The sequence below is a fragment of the Phalangium opilio genome, unplaced genomic scaffold (genome assembly GCF_054372755.1).
Source record: "Phalangium opilio isolate 3A_F unplaced genomic scaffold, DU_Popi_V2 ptg000014l_1, whole genome shotgun sequence".
Classification (NCBI taxonomy): Eukaryota; Metazoa; Arthropoda; class Arachnida; order Opiliones; family Phalangiidae; genus Phalangium; species Phalangium opilio.
In genome coordinates this window covers 4829583-4854253 of record NW_028324149.1, presented here as the reverse complement: position 1 = coordinate 4854253, position 24671 = coordinate 4829583, and the positions used below count along the sequence as shown (strand labels likewise).

At 40.2% G+C, this 24671-nt stretch overlaps 6 protein-coding genes across 6 annotated transcripts in view; 4 read left to right on the top strand and 2 right to left on the bottom strand.

Moving 5' to 3' along the window:
* Positions 1-2115, bottom strand: part of LOC149705301 (uncharacterized) — a 98655-nt gene extending 96540 nt beyond the window's left edge. The window contains exons 1-2 of the mRNA XM_089865563.1: positions 1867-2115; positions 1560-1794 (exon numbers count right to left, since the gene is read on the bottom strand). The gene's annotated coding sequence lies outside the window, so the exon portion shown is untranslated. The remainder of the gene's footprint in view (positions 1-1559; positions 1795-1866) is intronic.
* Positions 2116-4194: 2079 nt separating this feature from the next.
* LOC149705300 (uncharacterized) lies at positions 4195-13092 on the top strand. Its single transcript, XM_089865662.1, has 14 exons — positions 4195-4229; positions 6222-6275; positions 10253-10359; positions 10423-10631; positions 10705-10815; positions 10883-10967; positions 11037-11104; positions 11170-11229; positions 11295-11425; positions 11495-11624; positions 11706-11822; positions 11902-12036; positions 12117-12306; positions 12377-13092. The coding sequence occupies exons 1-14, from the start codon at positions 4195-4197 to the stop codon at positions 12592-12594; spliced, it is 1650 nt and encodes a 549-aa protein (XP_089721788.1). The 3' UTR covers positions 12595-13092.
* Positions 13093-13318: 226 nt separating this feature from the next.
* Positions 13319-14755, top strand: LOC149705299 (uncharacterized). Its single transcript, XM_089865564.1, has 2 exons — positions 13319-13416; positions 13590-14755. The coding sequence occupies exons 1-2, from the start codon at positions 13378-13380 to the stop codon at positions 14748-14750; spliced, it is 1200 nt and encodes a 399-aa protein (XP_089721690.1). The 5' UTR covers positions 13319-13377; the 3' UTR covers positions 14751-14755.
* Positions 14754-17486, top strand: LOC149705298 (uncharacterized; the record flags this gene model as incomplete). Its single annotated transcript, XM_089865661.1, has 5 exons — positions 14754-15649; positions 15716-15813; positions 15886-16087; positions 16173-16480; positions 17063-17486. Coding segments are annotated over 5 exons (1548 nt in total), but the record flags the coding sequence as incomplete, so codon positions are not given.
* Positions 17487-20321: 2835 nt separating this feature from the next.
* LOC149705297 (protein regulator of cytokinesis 1-like) lies at positions 20322-21475 on the top strand. Its single transcript, XM_089865617.1, has 2 exons — positions 20322-20520; positions 21097-21475. Exons 1-2 carry the CDS (start codon positions 20423-20425, stop codon positions 21473-21475), a joined length of 477 nt encoding a protein of 158 aa, XP_089721743.1. The 5' UTR covers positions 20322-20422.
* Positions 21476-21528: 53 nt separating this feature from the next.
* Positions 21529-24445, bottom strand: LOC149705296 (uncharacterized). Its single transcript, XM_089865554.1, has 2 exons — positions 24053-24445; positions 21529-23928 (listed from the first exon to the last, which is right to left on the bottom strand). Exon 2 carries the CDS (start codon positions 23329-23331, stop codon positions 21529-21531), a length of 1803 nt encoding a protein of 600 aa, XP_089721680.1. The 5' UTR covers positions 23332-23928; positions 24053-24445.
* Between the last annotated feature and the right edge of the window lie 226 nt (positions 24446-24671).

Here is a 24671-nt window from a genome sequence, read left to right as displayed (position 1 = left end):
GAACAGTTTTTATTTGTTCGTGGAACAGTTTTTATATGTTCGCTGAACAGTTTTTATTTGTTCGTGGAACAGTTTATATTTGTTCGTGGAACAGTTTTTATTTGTTCGTGGAACAGTTTTTATTTGTTCGTGGAACAGTTTTTATTTGTTCGTGGAACAGTTTTTATTTGTTCGTGGAACAGTTTTATTTATTCGTGGAACAGTTTTATTTATTCGTGGAACAGTTTTTATTTGTTCGTGGAACAGTTTTTATTTGTTCGTGATACAGTTTTTATTTGTTCGTGGAACAGTTTTTATTTGTTCGTGGAACAGTTTTTATTTGTTCGTGGAACAGTTTTTATTTGTTCGTGGAACAGTTTTTATTTGTTCGTGGAACAGTTTTTATTTGTTCGTGGAACAGTTTTTATTTGTTCGTGGAACAGTTAGAACAATTAATTTAAAAACGACTAGGCCTAGTACGATGAAATTATAAACATGCTAGAACCAATAAAAGAAAATTAGTGAAACCAGGACAAAATTCCCCAACTTTTAGGACAATTTTCAAATTCCCCAACTTTTATCCAACATTTCACACGTATTTTCAAAATCCCAAACTTTCCATGACTTCCAGGTACTAAGGCAAACCCGGTTATGCTTTAGTATGCTCCCCTAAACCGGAATAGATTCCCCATAATGACATTTGGGAAAGTCATGTCATGCACTGCCAAAGTTGCAAGTGACATTAGAGGATTATAACTTCTATCATAAGTTTATAAGATATGTTCCATAAGTGTGTCACTCGTTAATGAGAGCTTGTCATGAAGTGACGTAGGTGAAACGTCATAGATTCTCGTAAAGCGACGCCTGGTGAGGCGCTGTCAAAGGCTTAGTACAGACTAAATAGGAGGATGGACTGCAAAACCGAGTGTAGTCAATTCTCGCGTCGTTCTTGAACTAGCTCTCATTAAGCCTCTAGCATTACGAAGTATAGGTAGTGACATACTTATGGAACATATCTTATAAACTTATGCTTCTATTCATCCATTGAAAGAAAATATTAACTTTCAAGGTTCTGGTTGCATTACCCTTGATGTTCAGTCTTGGCTAGATAAGTGCAACTAAACCAAGTAACTTGTGGATGATGAAGAAACCTTTTGATTCCCCTGAGTTTTTCAGGTTTTTTCCCACACATTTTTACGGGTTTTCCAGTTTTGAATGAACCCTGATAGAGTAATGGCAGTACTACCTATGCAAACAACCTACCTTTCTGTGTCATCAAACTCCTAGGCGCCTACAAGAGCGTGCCCAGAGGGAGGGATACATAGTCTACACCTCTCTCTACCGCCACTACTCTATTGCTTTATTGTCAATTGATTTTATCAACAGTAAGCTAATCTTTAAGCCCCATCTATGTCTGCGAAAATCTTATCACCAAACTAACAACTTACTAATCAACAAATATAGAACGCATTTTTCTTGTCACACTTATTATCATTATTGTTAGGTAATGATATTTTTAATGAAAACCCCCACGTAAATTTATGTAATTCTAAAAAGTGGAAATAATAAAATTTACTTACAATATTAATGATCTAGCTGTTGTGAATCCACATGTAATTTAGTTCAATAATGTCTTTAACAGAAAAAAAACACTTCCTTGTACTTTGAAAATGTTCAATTTTTAAAAGTTCTTCAGGAACTTCGCCACTTATTATTGACTAACTAAAGACGCGCGTTCTGGTCAAGATCTTTGTCTTTGGTCCTCAGTTCCCGCCCAATTTTGGGCTAACAAAGGCTTAACTTAAAAACTTGTTGCTAGAAAAATTATAACACTTAATAAATTGAATAAACAATTATTTTATATAGTTATCTTAGATGTATCATTACCATATAATGCTTTCGTTTTCGAAGTTTAAACGGTTAATTGCCAGATCGTGACTTTGACGCAAAATTAACTTTGAGAATCGAGATTCTGACAAAGAAACAAAAGCATAACTAAAAAGTAGGCTTAAGCCGGAAAGAACAACCGCGCTGCTAGCCTGCTAGTCTCGCTGAAATCAAGGCGGCAAAAATATTTTTAGATCGATGGTGCGTTGGGTCCAAAGTTTTTTAGATACCGGAAAACCGGACGTTTAAGGTTTGAGAGTCTTAAAAAGCAAAATAAAGGTTTGTTCGTGTAGTGAATCTGAACGCCGTCTGCTTTTACATTGTAGTTATGTCTAGCCCTAGTCTGGTGCCGTTATAAAATAAAATGTTTGCCAATCAGTTATTTTCCACCATGGAGTATTATTACAGTAGGCGTAGCTACAATATTAGACTCCTTCAAGGATAAAACATTTTCACTCTAGTGAAACTACTCCATGGAAAATATAGATGGCAACCAGAATTCCAAGCAGAGTGGGAAATAAGGCGGTGGCACAGGGCAAATGACCAGTTTAAATATTGCCTGGACCCGTTTATAAATTAAATCGGAGGGGGGTCAGTGGTCCACGGGACCACTAATAAAATTCAAGGGTAACCAGACTCCAGACATTATCTCAACTATTTTAATTATTTTAATTATCCACTTCAAAAGTTTAGCAGACGATGCGCTCTGGTTAATGGTCATGGACCAGTTTATTTATTCCAGACCATGGGGGGGGGTTGCTGGCCCGACGTCCAGTTTTAAAAAAATCCTTATCCTGGATTCCTGATTCCAAGTCAGCCGTCCATAACAGGCTTGGAAATAAGGTTTATTTCTGAACTAGTCCTTCGGACCAGTGACCCCTGATGTCTTAAATGTGAAACTGGTCCCGGGACCAGTGACCCTTCCCCAATTTATTTTTCTACTGGTCCCAGGACTTGTGGTTGTTCTCTCTTCTAAAAAAATCTCTCTCGGCTTAGGGTTGTATACACAACCAGGGCCGGAAATAAGCACAGGACACTGGACATTGTCCAATAAAATTTTAAAATGTCCCATAATCTTTTTAAAACCTAAGGGGGTCACTGGACATTTTGACCAATAAATTTTCCGAAGTTTTGATAGCTTGACTATGAAAATGTGACACTATTTATGCACACGCCAGTGGACAATGTCCAATAAATTTTCCAGACAAATAGGGGGGGGTCACTGGACAATGTCCTATAAGAAATTTTTTTTATTTCTGGCCCTGTACACAACTGGACTCCTGGAGTCGAAATTTATGTTAAAATGAAAATAATTAAAGAGGTCCACATATCAATTTTTAATAAAAGTAGGAATTAATAAACTGGTCATTGGGACCAGTGACCCTCGCGTTTTGAATAAAAAAAGTGGTCCAAGCTATTAATAAACTGGTTTTTGACCTGTAAACCTGTCTTATTTTCTAGCCTGATTCCAAGTCAGCCATCATCATTGACAGTGTGGGAAATAAGGATTTTTTTAAAACTGGACCTGTGGCCAGTAGATTCTAGGTATGTTAATTAAAAAACTGGCCACGGTGCCACCTACCACTTTTAGCCTCAAAAATCAGGCTTTCGTAATTTAGGGCCAAATTATCTATTCTGGACAATATTTGCTTGGGCGTAGGCTTAGTAGGTTAGTTTTTATAGTTATGGGTATTTAAAAATATTGGAGTCTTAAATTAAGAACTATAAGTCTTTATTGAGTAATGCTAAATTAAAAAATTCGGCCCGTAGGAAGGGAGTTGACACTCCATTGCTATCTTCCCATAGACTCTAATACAATCAAAGGCAGCAGGCTGCCTTTCCCTAGAGACCAGACCCAAACAAGACTACCGAGAGATTATCTTCCCTTTAGCCATGCTTTAGCTATCTGCAAAAATCACTTCATCTACAGATTCTACACTGTGTAGAGCGTAGACAGACATACGAAACCCACCCATAATCCCACTCCCACATACACAATTCAGGCCAAGCAATAGGGCCGTGCAGACTATTCGTTACTATTTGGTCGGACCAAATAATTTGGTCAAAACTGACGTTTACTATTCGCACCGACGAATCGAATAATGATTTTCAAAATTCTAGAATACCAAATAATGAGCTTCGAAAAACCGACTATTCTATAGCGGATAAAACAATTTGAAAGTGAATGTTTTTAACAGTCTATTGACCAAATTATTTGGTATTCGCAACCAGTTTTTGAATTTTTCTGTTGATTTTGTGAATTTGAGGGCGCTGTCATAGAGATAGAAACATAAATGTTATGCTCCTATCCCTATGGGCGCTGTGATAATGTCCGCTGGACCGTGGCTAGATGACGCGACTGGGCAGACACACCCTTAAAATTCTGACGTGGCTACTGTTAAGTATTACCCGCGTTCACCGAGTCGCGTGATCTAGGAGGCTATAGCTGGAATCAGCCACTCAGTCTTTAGAAGTTCATAGACAAGGATAAATCATTAAAGGTTTTAACTTTAAGGGTACTAGCTATTATCAACTTCTCGCTGCGGAGCTAACTATATTTAACTTCCTAATAATATATCACTATAGTATACCTATTAAAAAAAAATAGTATCATGGACATGGAAGAGGTTATACATTGCAAAGCGAGTAGGGATATATTGACAACTAACCTAATTTTGATTAAAATAAAACCTTTGATTCGTTCAAAAATAAGTTTTCAGCTGTTCAAAAGTACCTTTCCGTGTCCCATTATTTATAAATTTGAAATTTGGTAGAATAGTTTTATAGAAATTTAAATTTGGTCGAATTTTTGAACTTCACACTATTTGGTCAAATTATTTGGTCATTTTCCTATTCCGAGCCGAGAGATGGCTCCCAAAAACACTGCTATTTGGTATTCGACGAATACCTTAAAAAGTACTATTCGCACAGCCCTTCCAAGCAAGCAAACAGCATAGAAGCAAAGACGAGACAATCTTAGGGATTAACATAGTATTTATTTAATGATCCAAAATCTTGAGGGGGAAAACTTTGAATTAATTAAGTGGCCACCAGGTCCAGTAGACCCCAAAGCGTTTAATTTTTAAACTGGCCCAGGTAATTTTTAAACTGGCCATTGGCCTGTGAAAGTGCCTTATTTCCCACACTGGCGTAAATTAAGCTAATAACGACGAAACGAAACATTTTTAGAGTTATTTTCGTATGAAATGGACGATTCTGTTGTCAGTTGTGATATAAAACCCAGAGAACACAACCCTTTTATATCACAATTTCGATCAAGAGAATATTAAACCTAACAACATGTGTCCTCATTTTATACAATATTAAAAGCATCTGTTCTGTCAAAATGTCACATTTATCAATTGATTTATATATATATATATTTAAATATTTATAATTTAATTACATCGGGGATGATAATAGCATGAGGGTCTTAATTTTGAATAAAAAAAGAAAACGGCTAATGTCCGTTTCTGATGGTTTCCAGCTCTCTAAACAGGCTAGGAAATAAGGCAGGTTTACAGGTCAAAAAACCAGTTCATTAATAGCTTGGACCACTTTTTTTATTCAAAACGTGAGGGTCACTGGTCCCAGTGACTAGTTTATTAAATCCTACTTTTATTAAAAATTGATATGGGGACCTCTTTAATTATTTTCATTTTAACATAAATTTCGACTCCAGGAGTGCAGTCGTGTATACAACCCTAAGCCGAGAGAGATTTTTTAGAAGAGAGAACGACCAGTAGAAAATTAAATAGGGGAAGGGTCACTGGTCCCGGGACCAGTTTCATATTTAAGACATCAGGGGTCACTGGTCCGGAGGACTAGTTCAGAAATAAAGCTTATTTCCAAGCCTGTCTCTAAATGTTTTTTTCCTTAAGTGAGCTCTTATTGGCTAGTTCAAACCCACGTGATCTTTGTTTTTTAAACTTCAAAATTCAAACGGCTCTTTGTGTCATACTGTCGTTGCGCGCTGGATGAAATCATTCCCTGACAAGGTTCTGAACGGTTAATCGCGATTAAATTGATTAGTTAATCATTAAAGCGTTGAGATTTATGATAATTACTTAAAATAGTTTAAGTTTTGTTGCTCAGAGGTAAATATATTTACTTAATGTTATAATTAGACCTAAATTTTAACCACTATTTGAAGTACTGTTTGACCAACCGCGTTTGTAATGAGTTTTAATTAAGATTTAATGTTTTAATTATACCAATCACCAATTAATTTTTAAAATAGGCTTAAGATGGATTGGTCTGCCTCAGAGTGGAAGCAAGGCCTACCTGGCCCAGCTTTGCAAAAAATAAACGCTTTAGAAGAACAATGCGGAAAGTTGATTAAAATTAATCAACAGAAACGCCAACTACCGGATCAGCTTGAACAAGTGGTTCAGAAACACAAACAAAAGGTAAGCTCTTTTTATAATATCCCTTACTTATTGACAAGCCACAGCTGGATTTAGTTTAATAGAAGTAGAAATCGTTCATTGCCCTATTACGGAAGACGCTAGTTTCCTATAGAGTAATGGCACCTCCCTGCCCTTGGCTACGTTATCTCCTATGAGAAATTAACATGTAGTGCCACTACTCTATTGTTCCGTTTATTTTAAAGCTGTTATTTCTTTAGAATTATTGAATCTGTATTAAATAATTAGACTATACAGTTCTTATTTGTTTAAACATTAACTTTAAACATGAAATTCTGAATAGGGACTTGGCAATTCGGGCTTAACTCCGCCCCCAGCGCCATTATGGTATGTTTTTTTAACAGAATGAAAGCTACATAAGCCCCTCCTCCTGGTAAGTTTTTTAGCACTAATAGGGACCTGGCAGTACTACGTCATGCAACGTCAGGCTACCTTCCACTAGTGCTAAAAAACATACCAGGAGGAGGGGCTTATGTAGCTTTCATTCTGTTAAAAAAACATACCATAATGGCGCTGGGGGCGGAGTTAAGCCTGAATTGCCAAGTCCCTATGGAAGGTAGCCTGAGGTTGCGTGACGTAGTACTGCCAAGTCCCTATTCTGTAGATTGGTTACTTTTCCGTTACAGCCAATCTACAGATTTTAGTTCTGAATTAATTAATTAATCAATGTTAGGCCTAATGTTAATTAATATCGGGCTGCAAAATATTAAATGGCTCCCCCCTACATTATTCTATCTAAAACCAATCTAAATTTTAGTTCTAAATGCCTCAATATTAGGCCTAAAGTTAATAGGACCTAGAACTTCTAACGGAGTCACGTTACGTTAAATTCATTATAGAATGACTCCCATAAAGACGAACTAAACCAATTAACTCGGGAACTGGCTACATCCCGTGATAATTACGATGAATGTCAAACGCAATTAGCCAAATTAAAACAGGACCTTAACCAAAGAGAATCAAAACTTAAACTCGAAAACCAACTTGAAAGAAGCACCCATTCAGTGAAATTAGACCAAAACCAATGCACCCCAGTAGACGAAACTAAAAGCATGGTTTCTACTGAAGTTTTTCAACTACGTAAACATGTTGATCAACTTCAAATTTAAAATAAAACTCTAAAAGCTGAAAAAGCCAAATTTGAAGTCCCAAACTCAGGGTGACCACAATTCCTATATTTTATAATTTTTCCTATTTTTTCGATACCTTCCTATAAGTTCCTATAAGTTCCTATAATTTAGACAATTTTCCTATATTTTCCCATTTTTCGAAATCTTTTCACATTTTGCGCGCGCTCACTGTTGTTTTTAGTAGATGTCACTCAAAAATTTTGAAGTGTGACAGACATGAATGCAGTTTTACATTTCTGCCACCAAGGATTAATAATACAAGCTAACGTTTAGCTTGTATTAGTAATCCATGCTGCCAGCCTGCCACCATGGAGCTATTAGCTGCAATGTAAGGCACTTTTCAGGAAACAATTCTCACTACGATAAAATTACTCCATGAAAAATGTATGGGGAAACGGGAAAAAATAGAGTTAAAAAAATCTTGTCGTCTGCTTCAGATGGTGGTTTTAGTTTAGTCAGGGCCAGATTAAAGGGGAGGCCGAGGGGCACTGGCTCTCTAGCACAAGGGTTGTTGGGGCGCATTGAGTTCCCCATCCAACCATACTAAAAACTTGGGGATCGAGTAAAAATTTGCCGAGTAATTGAGAAAAATGTTCAAAAACATACACTCCATAGGAATAGCATTACACCCAACTTTGGAGGCTCATAACTCTGTTTCTACTAGAGATACGGGGATGTCTTTTGAGTATATTATAGTCCAATTTGTCCCCCATCCAACCATACTAAAAAATAAGGGCTACGACAAACAGGGACCGAGTAATTAAGCAAGCCTTAGCAACATTTGCTGTTCCTTTTTTTTTGCCTGACTTAAGCGGGCGCACATTATCTCGGCCCCCGGGTGCCATTTCGATGAGGTATCTGGCTAACGAATTTTATTTTATCTTTTTAAATTGAATTGTTTATTAGTGTTTCAGTTTGTTTTGAAAATCCTGTCTTATTAATTCCAAATCACTTGAAACCTATATTTTCCTATTTTTTCAATGGCAAATATCCTATATAAAAGTTGCCGTTAGAGTCAGGCCTCTTATTGAAAGGTAATAATTAGCACGATATTACGTCTATTTATCGGGCCTAATTTTAATTTTAATCCGGCAACTGTTGTGTTAACTTAGTTCAATGGTGAGGGGGGGGGGTTAGGGTACATTTTATTTATTTGTATAATTTGCATGGAGTTGATATTGTAAAGTCAAAGGTAAAGTGAACTAGTGATTTGTGTACACCGCCGTTTAGAACGCCTTTTTATAGGCATAGATGGCGTTAGTGTTCTTCGTGTTCAATACAACGCGCGCTTAATTCAAAAAGGTTTTATGACGTGCGGCTAAATGCGCACCTGTTTTGGTTATTGTTAGGGGTGTGCGAGCCCTGAATTTTCAGTTTCGAGCCGAGCTTTGATTTTCTTATCGAGCTCTTGAGCCTCATCGAGCTTTGCAAACCCATCTTTCACACAGTCGAAATAATCCCATATTTTGCTTTTACGGGGCCGCTTGATTCAAAATTTGGTCTTCATTGTCTTGATCACTATTTTGAATTAGTTCTTGACTATTTTCGAAAGTTGGATCGTCTTGACTATCTAGGCTAACATCTTGACTATCATCTATGCTAATATCCCGACTATCTTCTTCGCTGGCTTCCATATCAGAAGCTTTAATGTTTGTTAGTCTCTGATTATCTGGTATCTTTAACTTTTTAGTGAGTTTTAAATTGTTTTATACTAGTTTTGAATTCTGTTTATACTAGTTTTGAATTCTGTTTATACTAGTTTTGAATTCTGTTTTATACTAGTTTAGAATTCTGTTTTATACTAGTTTAGAATTCTGTTTTACTAACTTTTAATTCTAATTTAAAATAAATTCTACAAACCGACCAAACTTCCCATTATCCCTGAAGCTTCACCAAAACAAAGGACTTTCTACCACCGAATGGCAAATCGCCTATTGAAATAATTTCACGTGCTTTCATGCATGCTACATATCAAACTAAAGAGCCAATCAAAAGTCTTCTTAGAACTGCTTCTGTGTCACACTATTTCAAGAGCCAATAAGAATTAAGCTTACTTAAACCCCTGCGCAGATCGAAAAAGTAGGATTTCGCGCATCCAGGGTTTTTGAGAGATGGTTGGGAACTCAATTTTGGCTATCGAGCTTTAATCGAGCTTTGGGCCAAGGCTCGAAAACTTATCGAGCTTTTCAAAAATCGCTTATCGAGCTTCGAGCCGAGTACTCGGCTCGAAGCTCGATCGAGTACTCGAACCTTTTCGAGCACTCGCACATCCCTAGTTATTGTTAAGTTTTATCAACTGAATAAATTCCCCCCCTTTTCAAAATGTTACTAAATTGGGTACGTTTTTACGGAAAAATATTACTTTAGCTCGCACATTCAAAATACAGTTTTTCCAATAAATATAATTTCTTGGATGTTAATTATAAGATAATTAAATTTTAGTCACGGAAACTATTTTGATCGATATTTTCATGACCATAAAAACCCAACTAGTTCCTTCTTCCTAGCCACCAAATACCATAAAATATTTAAAAATATAACCTAACCCGACCCGACCCGACCCAACCCTCCCAAGTCTTACCGCTGTTTTGGTAGCCATATTGGGTAGTCTCAGCTTCGTTCTTGCTTTAAACCCACCAATATGGCAGCGTAAATTATGTCACGAGACTCGGCTCCTACTCCAACTGAAAGCTCCCTATATTGTTATTTTAGTTTCTTTCTAACCAAATGAGAGTCGCGCTTTCAGCCATTAGTGTTTTAAGCGTCAACTCCTAACAGTCCGACCTAGTTAGATCATGGAGCCCCCCTTTAACTATTAAAGTTTCCTAGGGAGAAAAACAGCAACGTTTCCGTTCATTGGAAAGTAAATCCGCCAAACGAGATTTATCGAATTGATTCCAACGATTGCCTTATTCCCGGGACGGAGCATGTTTTTGGTAAGTTCTCCCTTGGATGGTAGGCGAGGGAGGAACTCGTTTTTGACGATAAAACTCTGTCAGATCGCGTCTTCTCCTACGTGGAAAGCAATTTGGACGTTTATATCGAGTTGTGCAAAGACGTCGTCAACTCTGTCTTTAACGGAATTCATGGAACCATTTTCGCCTACGGACAAACCTCGTCCGGGAAAACGTTCACCATGAGCGGCGACGGAATCGAGCCGGGCGTCATCTTGCAAGCCATCAACGACATTTTCAGTTTAATCGAAACTGTAAATAACATTTGAATATTCCATTAACCATCGTCGCTCGAGCATTTGTTTAATGTCCATTGATCGTCGTCAGGTTCCCGAACGCGAGTACTTGTTGAGGGTTTCCTACATGGAGATATACAACGAAGTCATCTCCGATTTGTTGGCCAATTCCCCGACGACTTTGAAAATCCAAGAAACCAGCGTCAGTCATTAAAAAAATTTCGGATTAAACTCGGGAATAATTAAAATTCATTTCGTTTCGCACTTAGACTGGGGAGGTTTATGTTGATGGGCTGAAAGAAGAGGTGGTTTCGACTCCCGACGATGTCTTGGAGCTTTTACGTCAAGGACAGGGTACGCGCGTCTTAAGTCGACTTAAGTCTGGAGTTGAAATAGATTAAATTAGTTTTAAATGAATTTTAGAGAAACGTCAAGTTGGGGAAACTTGTATGAACCGCTACAGTTCCAGATCTCACGCCATTTTCAGAATGGTACTTTAAATACTTTAGCGCCTTAATGTCGGTTAAATTGATTAGACGTCATTTTTGGTTGACAGATAATAGAGAGCAAACTTTGCGATTCGGGTAACGAGGGCGCCGTCCAAGTCTCTCATCTTGTAAGAGCGAAACCGTCGTTTCGCGTCTTAAAAATGAATCGCACTCTAATTAATCATTCTTGTAGAATTTTGTTGATTTGGCGGGATCGGAGAGAGCGGGTCAAATGGGGACGACGGGTCACACCTTCCAAGAAAGCGTCCAAATCAATAAGTCTCTCTTTAGTCTGGGAACGGTCATCAAAACATTAAGCGAAGGGTCACTAACTATAACTACTCGTTAAGTATTAATGAATTAGTTAATACTTAATCCGTATTTATTCATTAGGAAAAGGGCTTTTTATCGCAACTCAAAGTTGACGCGAATTCTCCAGAATTCCTTGGGGGGGAACGCCAGAACGGCCATTATTTGTAACGCCACCCCAACCTCCGTCGACCAGACATTATCGACACTCATGGTCAGTTGTCCCTTCAGCGCCCCCGTTTAATTAAAAATAACTTCGTGTTGGGTGGGTCATTTCATTTCATTTGGTGTTTAGTTCGCTCGAAGAGCCAAGGACATTTGCAATAAACCTAAGGTGAACGAAGTGATGAGTGACCAAGCCCGACTCCGAAGTCACAAACGAAAGATCCAAGAACTGGAGAAAGAACTGAAGGTGCGTGTCAGACTGACCACGCAACGTCCGACTCTTTCTTTTTTTGCTGATAACTTTTGTCGTTCTCTTGACCGGTCAGTGTTTAAAGAGCGATCGCGCCAAAGAAGAAGTGGAAAAGGAGCTGGAACGAAAGGACAAAAGGATCCAAGAACTGGAACAATTGGCCAAGAATTTGAATGCCAACGTTTTGGTCTCCAGTTTGACACCCAGAATGGTACGTCTAATACCCTTAATTGATGATGACGTGTTTGAATAATATCTGGATCGAGAGTGAGTGAGTGACCTTTTGTCCAGATTATGAGAAAACAAAGGAGGGAGACGTGGGGCGGTCATATCGAAGGATTTGGGGGGTGCGCCGCCCCTAGCGTCGTCAGCGCCAATTTCAACTTGTCCAACAGATTAAATTCCCATTCTCAGTTGAATTTGCAGGCGGGGGCCTCGCCTCCCTTAAGGAGGACCTCGTCCATCATTGACCAAATAATCGGTCTGTAACCAAAGACGCTCTTTAAAATCGCGTCTCTCTTAATTACCGGCGTTTCTTTTAATTGGTATAGACGCGTTTAACCAATCGAATGCCGACTTGACCAACGTCTCGACGCTAGGGCCGTGCAGACTATTCGTTACTATTTGGTCGGACCAAATAATTTGGTCAAAATTGACGTTTACTATTCGCACCGACGAATCGAATAATGATTTTCAAAATTCTAGAATACCAAATAATGAGCTTCGAAAAACCGACTATTCTATAGCGGATAAAACCACGAGAAAATGAATGTTTTTAACAGTCTATTGACCAAATTATTTGGTATTCGCAACCAGTTTTTGAATTTTTCTGTTGATTTTGTGAATTTGAGGGCGCTGTCATAGAGATAGAAACATAAATGTTATGCTCCTATCCCTATGGGCGCTGTGATAATGTCCGCTGGACCGTGGCCTAATAGATGACGCGACTGGGCAGACACACCCTTAAAATTCTGACGTGGCTACTGTTAAGTATTACCCGCGTTCACCGAGTCGCGTGATCTAGGAGGCTATAGCTGGAATCAGCCACTCAGTCTTTAGAAGTTCATAGACAAGGATAAATCATTAAAGGTTTTAACTTTAAGGGTACTGGTTATTATCAACTTCTCGCTGCGGAGCTAACTATATTGAACTTCCTAATAATATATCACTATAGTATACCTATTAAAAAAAAAATAGTATCATGGACATGGAAGAGGTTATACATTGCAAAGCGAGTAGGGATATATTGACAACTAACCTAATTTTGATTAAAATAAAACCTTTGATTCGTTCAAAAATAACTTTTCAGCCGTTCAAAAGTACCTTTCCGTGTCCCATTATTTATAAATTTGAAATTTGGTAGAATAGTTTTATAGAAATTTAAATTTGGTCGAATTTTTGAACTTCACACTATTTGGTCATTTTCCTATTCCGAGCCGAGAGATGGCTCCCAAAAACACTGCTATTTGGTATTCGACGAATACCTTAAAAAGTACTATTCGCACAGCCCTACTCGACGCGTCCTAAAATATCCAAATGCGTCCCCTTTAGGATGCAATCCCTGGCTACCGACTTCTCCTCTAATGCGGCGGTAATTAATTAGTTACTATATTTACTATATATTTATTTAAATAGTCGGGGGGGGGGAATCATGGGGAATTTGAAATTGTGGCAACCCAGAGTGTAAATTATTATTGTGGGCGAGTGTTTTTGAGCGCCGCCGCCGCACCCAGTTTAAAATAAAACGAATATTAATTGTTGAAGGCGCTCGAATCGCGAATCTCCAATCTCGAAAGTCAACTGAAAGACTCGAATGTAACGCGAGAAAATTTAGAAATCGAAATTTCGCGCTTGAAACTTCAACACTCCGAGTTGGAAAAATCGAAAGTCGCTCTGGAAAAAGATTTTGAACAAACGCGCATTTTCGAACAAAAGTTTGAGGAAGAACGTCGACTTTGTTCCCAATTACGGAAAGATTTGGACGAATCGCGTCCACCACTAACCACCACAGTGACGCCAACTGACCAGTCCACTCAAACCGATGAGCCCCTGGAGGAGATTTCCAACGAGTTCGTTCCATCCTCCACGGAATTACTTTTGAACTTTGACGACAGCCGCGTCCTTGACCACTCGAAAGACGTTGCCACCATTTTCTGTTTGGAAAAATCCAAAGTGGATCTTCTGGCCACGCAGAATGAAACTTTTTTGAAAGAGTCCGAATTAGAGTCGAAAATTGGCGAATTTGAGAAATTAGTGGCCAAACTTCAGTCGGAGTTGGAAAAGCGCGAATTAGTCTGTTGCGAGTTGCGCCAAACTGTGTCCGATTTGGAAAAGTCCAAAGTGGATCTTCTGGCCACGCGGAACGAAACTTTTATTGTCAAAGAGTCCGAATTGGAGTCAAAAATCGGGCAACTAGAGGAAGGCCTCCTTGACTCGAATAGCCGACTAGAAAATGCCTTGGATTCGAAAAACAAATTTGAAAAAATGGTGGAAGAACTTCAGACCGAGATTGAGAGGCGCCAATCAATTTGTGAGGAATTGCGACAAACCGTTTCCAATTTGGAAAACGAACTCGAGTCGAAGCGAAATTCGATTTGTCGAGAGAGTCTGCGTGCTAAGGAGCAATTTGAAATTGAGATGACCGAGTCTCGAAATCGCCTTTCCGCCTTAAATAGCCAAGTGGAAAACGCCTCTGAAGCGAAAAGCGAACTCGAGACGAGGGTGGCCGAACTCGAAGCCGAAAACGAATCGTGTCTGGCGGCCATGACCAAACTCGAAGACGAATTGCGACAAAACGAAAAAGCTCGCGACGAATTTCGGGCCACGATCGAATTCTTGGAGGAACAGACGCGAGATTTGGAAAGTCAATTGGAAAACGTTACCAAATCAAGAGTTGAGACGCAAAATGAAACCGAGTGGAGGTAACGCGTTGATCAGTTGAGTTTGGAGCTGGAACGACAGTCCCGGGCCAAAGAGGCGTTGGAAAAACGGGCCGAGGAACTGGAACTTGGAGTCGAAACGCTTCGACAAAGTCATCAAGATCAACTACGGCTGGAATCCGATAAAGTTGCCAACTTAGAAAATGAACTTGAGAAATTGTCAATTGGCAAGGAAGAGTCGAACGAAAAACTGCGCGAAATGACGTCGCGGCTCAATGAACTCGAAATTGCCAAGGAAAGATCTGATCACCAATTAAGCGAAAAGTCGGCTCAGCTCCGGGAGTTGAGACTCGAGAAGGAACGAGAAGATGAAAAAGTTCGCGAATTGACGTCGCGGCTCTGTGAACTCGAGACGAGCGAAATTAAACTGGCCGAAACATTGTCGCAACTTGACGCGCTGAGACAATCGAAGATACAGGCTGACCGAGCACACGCCGTCACGTTGGCCCAACTAGAAGAATTAAAATCCTCCGACGAAGAACGTCGCGAAATGTCCTTTCAACTTCGAGAACTGCGTCTGTCGAACTCGCTATCGGAGGGAAAACTGGGCGAAACCTTGAGGGAACTCGATGAACTTCGCCGGTTAAACGAAGAGCGCGAAACCAGGCTCTTAGAAACCTTGTCCCAACTTGAAGAAATAACCGAGTCCAAGGAAATGTTGGAGCGTGAACTGGCCGAAACATTGTCGCTACTAGACGAATTACGACAGTTTAAACAACAATCCGACCAAGAACTTGTTGAAACGTCCGAACTGGAAGAACTGCGACAGTTTAAAACTAAAATGGAGGAAAAACTTAAGGAAGTTGAAATTTTGTCTTCGAAACTATCGGAAGAACGCGCCAAGAGATACAAGGCCGAGACCAAACTGGCCAACGAGATTAAAAGGTTAATTCCTCCCCTTTAATGACTACGATCGACTAAGTCCGTTAAGTTTAAAGGTTCAAATTGTAGATGCGAAAGCTTGAAACGAGATCGCAAACAATACGAGGAGAAAATCTACCACTTGACGAATCAACTGAGGAAAAATCAGACCGCCTTGGACGAAACCAGTTAGTTAATCGCCTTCGTTAACCACTCAATTATTCGCTAACGTTTTTTAATACTAACCTTTGAACGCGCAGTCCGCCGCGACAGGGAAGAACCAGGCTCCTCGGCCACGATGAAAGGCGACGCCTCGAAAGTGGTCTGCAACGTCGAGAGCAATATTGGTTCGCTGCAAGTCTTCGAAGCTCAACGCCAACTCTACCAACTTCACAAACATTGCAAGAAAATCGAGGAGGAAAACACTCTCTTGAGGAATAAATACAAGGAGTTGAAAAAGAGGTTCGTTCATTCGTTGGTTTCAACCCTGACCTCTCAGTCAGCGTTAATAAAGGCGATATAGATGACGTTTAAAATGTTCTTCCAGATTGAGTCTTCTCCCTCCCACAAATGATAAGGAAAATATATCGACCAGTAGCGATAGGAGCGGTGGCGATTCCCTCGCCAAGACAACTCGAGCCACCACCACCACCACCACCACCACTTTGAAGGAAGATGACCCCAACTCGGACCATTTTCTCAAAGCGAAGAATCAGTTGCCATTGTCGGTGGGCGAAGCCCTCGAGCCATCGCCAAAATCAATCGCCGATTTCATCCCGGCTTCCTTCGCGGAACCACCCACGACCCCCACCAAGAAATTCACTTTTGACTTCGATCTATCCACCCTGCCAAATGGTAAGTTCATGAATAAAAATGTTCTTATCTAGTTGCTAGTCTAGTCTTCTTGGCTTGGCTTGGTTTGCCAGCAACCCAAAGTAATAATAGTAAGTAGCCACTCATATCGTCCCCATCCCCCCCCCTTTGAACCCGCGATGGCCGGTCCCTTAACACATTCCAAGGCGCGCCTAACCATTTCTCAGAGTAGGACCACCGGGAGGGAATTCTTGGGATCCGAACAAAAAGCATTTTGACACATTCCCCTCCTACTAGCTACTACCCGTGTCGGAGCCCCCCCGCCCCGTACTTAGATTTTCCCACACACGTTGAAACCAGTCTCTCCCTCCCAATTGTCACCTTCAGTCGGACCACGGACACGCGTGAATGCCATAAGCGTCAGCTTAGCGAGGCAGTGGGAAGCGAACTGACCAAGAAACACCCCATCATCCATCCCCCCACCGGCCTTAGAAACCCATCACGCGATGTGGCTAAAAACATTGGGTTGTTCTGGAACCAAGCCTCTCAAAGACTAGTCACGTCAAGTAAAGGCCTTATTATTCTAATTTATATTTTGTCTAATTTTTTTTGATCTACTAACAGAGATGTCTCCCAAAAAGAGTGCTGACGAATGCCCCACTCAATAGGTTTTAAATTAATTTCATTTCATTTTTAATTATGGCGTTTTTTATTTGTTCGTTTTTATGTTAATTAATTGCGTTTATTATTTATTTAACATTAGTTTATCAGTTCCCTAGAGGAAAGGGATGGGGGAGTTATTAATTAGTAAACATTTATAATTAAAATAGGCCTAATTAATTAATATTAATTAGGGAAACGTTAATAAGGTATAAAAATTGGCAAGCTTTATTATCATTTTCAAAACCAAAAAAAAAAATATTTGAACAAACCACAAACATATCCCGTATTATTTAATTTTCAAATTAGCCCCGCCCCCCTCTCTTTTTATTTGTTAATTCAAATCAATCGTAATAAAAACAAAATTAAAGTTAATCGCACCAGTTAATCGAAATGACTCGCAAATTAATTCATTAATACGTAGACAAAGGCACTACTTGACATCCAATGCAAAACTAAGGGGTCATTTTAAGATTGCAATTTATTTTAGGCTTAACACCCTTTTAACCTTTGACCTTAAAGGGTGCCCATAATTATTAAGTTTTTTTAGTTTTGGCTTGAAAAAATTTGTTCATTATTTTCTTAAGTGTAGGACAAGTATTTAAATTAATTAAAAAACTAAGTGAGATTAATTAAAAACAAAAATTACCCTGAAATGAATGAAGTTTAGGCTTTTTTTAGTTAAGGGGTTTTAATAATATGACCAGAATTAAACTCTTTTGGGGGTGGAAAAAATACTTAAACTAAGACTTAATTGTAATTAAAGCGTTAACATTAATTAATTAATTCGCGTTAATTATTTACAAATTTGTGCAAAATATAATTAATTTTTTAATCATCCCAAAAAAAAATAATAATAAAATGAAATAAGGAAATTTAATAACAATCTCTAGAAGAAATGTTAATTCTAATTAACATTAAGATTAGTTTAGGAAACAAATTAAGGGTGAAACCAAAATGCCTTAGTTGGGTTTGACCAAAATCATATTTAAAAATCCACCAAATGCGTGCGTGCGTGTTCTGATTGTTAACAAGTCAATTGACGGGCGAGTTTAAGCCTTTTTAAGGATCATTTCTGGCAACGCCTGTCATCCCCCCCTCCCCTTCCCCCCAAATTACGAGCGTCTACGTCAAATTTGTTGTTAAGAAAATCAGCAGGCAGTTTAGAAAGAGCAGATCCACGTTGGTTGTTAAGCCTTACAAGTAACCAATTCACGCTGAAAATAAACAAAAAGGGGAGAGAAATTAATAATGCAAATAAACAAATAAACAAACAAACACTTGTTCAAAATACACAAACAAACACTTGTTCAAAATACACAAACGATTGATTGTTAGTAAAATTCATACAGGAGTTGCATTGCAAAAAAAGAACATGTTCTCTGTCACAAACATAAAAGTTTTTTTATCAGTGTTTCCCTTCTAAAGAGTTGCAAGTCCATTATTCTGTCTAATGTTAGTTATTCTTCATTATCAATCATTCCCGTTTTACATGCTGATCTACTTTAGTGTTAAGGAAGACTTTAATTTAAATAAACCCTACCCTCATCTAGATTGGCAATGGTGGACCTATAATATTAATATCCGCTGCCAATCTACAATGATTCCTTGTTGGACCTTCATTTTATTTTCAAATTTGGTTCATTTACCAAACAATAATTAATGCTTTTACGTACATATTTCTGAATCTTGATATTATTCTTTTGTTCCTTTTGAAATTAATTAATAATCCGCGTATTCTAACTTAATTTCTTTATTCTCTATCCTAATTAGAATCTTAATCTGTTTTAATTAAAATCTTAAAAAGCTGCGGAAGCCCAATAAAGTAGGTACAGTTCTCTGTGGAAGAATCATTGTCCAGTTTGGTTTTAAATCAATGGGAAAGTCAAATAAATTAGAAATTAAAGTCTGCCAGATTCAATTTCATCATCTTAATCATCATCTTCCTCCTCCTCCCCTTCTTCTTCTTCTTGTTCCCCCTCTTCCTCTTTTACTTCTTCTTCATTTGTCTCATCCTCTTTTACTTCATCTTCTTGCTCTTGGGCTTCTTGTTCTTCCTGCGCGTTTTCCAGATCACTTATTATGCCATTGATTAAATTCTCACCTTTGTTTTCATCCTCGGCCGTTTCCCCCGCAGTGTGCTACAAAGATTAAATTCACTAGAATTTGGCAAAGGGTGGAGGGGGGGGGGGGTTATCTCTTACCGTGTCTCCATTCTTGACCTTGGAAAAAGGTCTCTCGGGTAGTTGGAAAAAGGTCATCAGTTTATCATCCTCCGTGGCATTTTCAAAGTCACTGTAATCCTTTAATAAGTTTGAAAATTTATTTATTTATTTTGATGGGATGAAGAAGTAGGTTTTGCTTCTTACCCCCAGATAGTTATCACCTATGAACAATTGAGGTGGCAAGGCGTTATTTTTCCCGCGTTTTGAACATTCTTCTCTCATGAAATTCTTTACATCCTCTTCTTTCCCCGGTTCGGTGATATCTACAACTTCGTGTTCAATCTTTAATGACTCCAAAATGAACAGCACTCTTTGCTGCTTCTTACGAATCTAATTTAAAGAGGAAATAGGCCAATTTTAGGCCAAAATATATCAGTCAGCTCGGCCTGCGTGAATTTACTACATTTATTTAGCGTGGCTAAGCGAAATTTGATGACGGACCGGGAAATAGATAGGAGGCATTAAAAGGCTCGACCGAGGCTTAAGTTCTTACTGGTAACTTAATCGAGTAATTAAAGTATTTAATTACCTCTTGGCTAGCGGAAATACCCGAAATATATATTTTGACAACCACTTTTGACGTTTACTTTTGTCTTAATTAATTCTACTACGGGAAAAAACTTTCATTTTCGAAATCAACTTCCTGGTTCAAAATCCACTCGTATCCATTTTATGCCACCGTTTTCCATTGGCATTTTCCATGGAGAAATTTTCTCGGAATGAAAAGGAAAGTTCCCTTAAAATTGCATTGAATTTATCTAGGTATGTCTACTGTAATATTGCTCCATGGTGGCAGATTAATAGCAGCCAATGGAAAAGGGCATTAGTTTCAAGTGACAGAAGGGATCGGCATCCCAAGGAGGATTAATTACGTGAGATGAATTTAAATACATATATAAGAGGGATAAGACATAACCGGTTTATTTCGCTGTTAGCACTGACCGCGCTGTTCAAACCGAAACAACACAAACCGCGGAGTATAGTTAGTTATCCAACGCCTAACGTTTACTCAGATTCAGTTTAGTTATTGGTTTGACGCGGGGAATTTACTATTAAAATAGTTTTGCCGAACGTTTAACTATTAAAGTTAAGTTTAATTATGGCGTCATCAAAGCGAAGATCTATGTTGGGTGCTGTGCATGAAATTAATAGCGAGCTAGAGAAGGACGACAGCAATCCTGTCTTGGTAGTAGGAAGGTAAGTGAGCCCCTGTTTTTGTCATTAACAGCGGATTAAAATACCCCCTTCCTTAAAAACTACTAAATTTGCTAGGTTTAAATCCAAAATACTGCTGCCTTTTCCAAATGATTGCTTGTTTATTGCCCCCCCCCACCTGTTATACAATATTGCTATTTTAGTTTCTTTCTACAACCCTCTTTTTAGCCAGTAGCGTAAACTGTACTTATTTATCATATTTAACGTAACCCCTTTTACCATTGTCGGATATGCGAGGTTGGAATTTATTATAACAGCGCACCAACCACCGTAATTTTAAGTTGTAAAGCTAGGTGTTTCTTTAATTTGGGAATGGGTTAGTGATCACTCGAATGTGTAGTGAAATCATTTCTAAGAGAGTCAGCAACGTCATGCCCTTGATTCTGACTGATAATACTTAGGAATGGACGTTTAGTTATTGAGTTAATTATGTTTAAGACATAAAGGCAAAATTGAAGAATACCACCTGCCCTTCCAAACTTAATAATTGTTTAGTCTCTGACATAGCTACAAATTATCTCCCAAACGTTTCTGAAGTATCCCTTTTTCTTTTCGTAGTTTCAATCTTGTCGAGAAGGTAACCGAAATGCTGGCTGAATCCCAAAAAACCTTAAGCGACACATGGGCCAAGATTGGCTTATGTGAAAAGGACCAAATGGTTAGACTGCGAAAAGTCTTCGACCTGCAACGTCAAATGGTAAACGAGGAGAAAGGTCTGCGTGTTGGAATGGAAACCGTCGTTAAAGAGTTAGAAACCAAGTACCACAATCTCTGCCAAGAATTAATAGTGCTCCCGTTCCACGATGTTTACGGCATGGGACTCCTACAACAGGAGTTCCATTTGAAACGAATAGTCGAAAGGCTTTCGAAGTTAAAGTACGAACGTATTGAGCAGCTCACGAGTTTGCTGACCAAGGATTATTATTATTGTTGTTGAGGAGGGTACGCGCCCTAGCACCGATGCCAAAGGCATATTGTGCATCCTCGTAATCAGGCCTTGAATAGGCCTGTAGCTGCAGCGTAGCGAAGAATTCGCTCCACCGTGAGAGAGGAGACCCTCGAGGGTTCCAGGGTGTGTGAATCAAAATATTCTAATCTAAGCGAGGCGAAGTAGTCGCACTCGCAAAGTACGTGAGCGGATGTTTCTTCCTTCTCCTGACACGACCTACAGAGAGGGTCGTCGACAAGACCCATCAGATGGAGGTGCCTATTAAGCCGACAATGCCCGGTCAAAAGACCGGTGGCCAGCCTAATATCCCATCTGCCGAGCGAAATTAGGTCCCTAGCACGAGACCTGCAGGGACCATCGACAAACAGCTTTGTCTGTCTCTGGCCCTCCATGCTGTGCCAGAGCTGGTTTTGTATGACAGTCAACCTGTCATGCAGACACCGTTTGACGTGCCTGTAGGGGATGGGGACGGCCGGCTCCGGCCCCAAGAGCTTGGCCTCCGCACCCCTTTTCGCAAATCTATCGGCTTGCTCATTGCCATAATATCCTCTATGCCCTGGCACCCAGTACAGCAGAACCCTGTTGCAGGATGCCAGTCGCGCTAGCAGGTCGAGGCAGCTACGCACCAGTTGAGAAGTAATCTGACACTGGTTCAGAGCGTTCAGGGCAGCCTGACTGTCAGAATAAATTCTCACAGTCCGTCCGGTATACCCTTTGTTAATACAGTAATCTGCGCAATAACAGATCGCGGCAATTTCAGCCTGGAACACACTAGCGAAGGTGCCCAGGCAAGCAGAAAAGCCGACCCTTGTGGTTTGACAGTAATAGCCGGCGCCAGCGCCGGAATCAGTCTTGGAGCCATCGGTGAACCAAATGGTTTCACCCCCAGTGCCAAGAGGCAGCAGGTTAGTCCACTCTGCCCGACTGGGGAAGTGGATGCTGAATGGCTTAGTGAAATCAAAACTGGTAACGGTTTTGTCAGAGCACATCGTAAGCGACGGCTCAAGTGCGGCGTACTCCCGAAAGAGCTTCGTATGGCTGTAATCCCAAAGTCTTGGAACCCAACAGCCACTAATGTTGAGCCTGTAGGCTCCCATGACAGCCTCCTCCTCAATGAAGAGATGAAGAGGAAGCATGTCAAGGAGCACTTCCAGGGAAGCAGTTGGGGTCGATCTCATGGCCCCCGTAACACCAATGCAGGCAAGCCTTTGAAGCTTGCGCAGGGCAGCCTGCACCGTCTTAAGCCGGACCCTTGTCCACCAGACAAGTGCCCCGTAAGATAGTATGGGTCTGATGATCCCAGTATAGAGCCAGTGTACAGCCTTGGGGTTGAGGCCCCAAGTCTGGCCGACAGAGCTCCTGGTCCTCCAGAAGAGCGTCTTGGCCTTCTTAATACACCGATCAAGATGCGGCTTCCATGTGAGTCTACAATCAAAAGTCACCCCCAGGTATTTCACCTCGGAGGACTTTGTCAGGACCTGGCCAAAGAATGAGATATCATTGAATAGATCCTTAGTATTCTTCCTCGTAAAAGGAACAAGGACAGTTTTATCAGGATTAACGGTGAGGTTAACCGCCTGACACCATTGCTCCACGCTAGAGAGAGCAGATCTCATAAGCGCGGTGACAGTATCCGGGAACTTCCCCGTAAAGACTATCGCTACATCGTCCGCATACCCGAAGCAGCAACAGCCCCCAGCACCCCCGAGCCTCCCCAGGAGTTCGTCCACCACCAGGCACCACAACAGGGGGGAGAGCACTCCACCCTGAGGGCAACCCCTGCTGGTAGTCACCCCTAGAGAGTCCCCAAGGAGGGACGCCGACACCTCGCGGTCGGTAAGCATGGACTTGATCCAGCGGCCAAGAGTGGCGCTGATGCCAAATCTCTCAACAGCTTCAGTAATAACCGAGCTAGAGACCTTGTCAAAGGCCCCCTCGATATCGAGGAAGACAGCCAGTGAAATTTCCTGAAACTCGAATGCCCTATCCAGGCAATTCGTAAGGCCGTGAAGGGCCGTCTCAGTGGATTTGCCTTTTTGGTAGGCAAATTGTGAAGAAGAGAGAGGAGTTACCGAAAGTACCTCGTCTCTGATGTACCTGTCCACCAACTTCTCCAGAATTTTGAGGAAGAAGGAGGTCAGGCATATGGGTCTAAATGCTTTCGCCTCGAGATAGGAAGCCTTCCCGGGCTTGGGAATAAAGATGACCCTAGAGCGTTTCCAGTCACGAGGTATGTGACCGAGAGCAATGCAAAGTCTGTAGATCTTGCATAGCGGAGAGGCGATGTGGTCTAAGCCCTCCTGCTGTAACAGACCCTGTAGCAGACGACTCTAAGGGACAGGATCGCGGGTATATAAACGGGAAGCACCCGCTTCTTGAGGCAGTTCTTGGGAGTCGAGCTACAGAGTCGGTCGGTGAATAGAGTCAATACCGGGATAACGCTGTTAAAATATAAAAAGATAAGTTGAAAATAAAACGTCGTTCAAATACCAAAGTAAGAAGTCTTTATAATACTTTATTATATTTCCGTAAATTTCGAACCTACCGCATGATGTTAGCTCTTACCTATCCCCATGTAAAATATTGTTACATATGGTGGCCCATGGGGGGAATCCTCTACTAAGGCCCGTGTTAGGCTTAGCGTTCACCACGCGGTTGGGCTGTTATGGTTATTGTTTCGCCTTGGCTTTTGTACATCCCAACGTTTAGGACAACTGCATAATGTCATTTATGCCGTCGTTAGTATTTAACGCCACACGTGGCCTCTCTAATAATGGTCGTTTGGTAGTTACCCAGTTACTTGAAGAGATACTATTTTACGTAACTATGTTTATAGTAGGAGTATGTGAGTTAATGGATTTATTCATATGCAACCCATATTGCTTTAAGACCTTCACACTATTAGTCGCCTTAAAGGTTATGAAGTTTGCAATCTGTACGATTTTACGGCCGCACACGAACGATTCCTTTCATAAGTGTTGGGGTCTCCTAATGGACTTTCCCTTTATCGTACTCAAATATATTTTTAGTTGTTTCTGCCTTAAGATTCGCTATGTGATATATCCTGTTTTGCGTCTTTTTAATTCCCTGATGGATCTTATTTTTGCTTGGATGAGTACAAGTTTGATAACAGGGAACAATCCAACACCCGTTGGTCCTGGTCCTACGGTTACTGCTCCGTCAG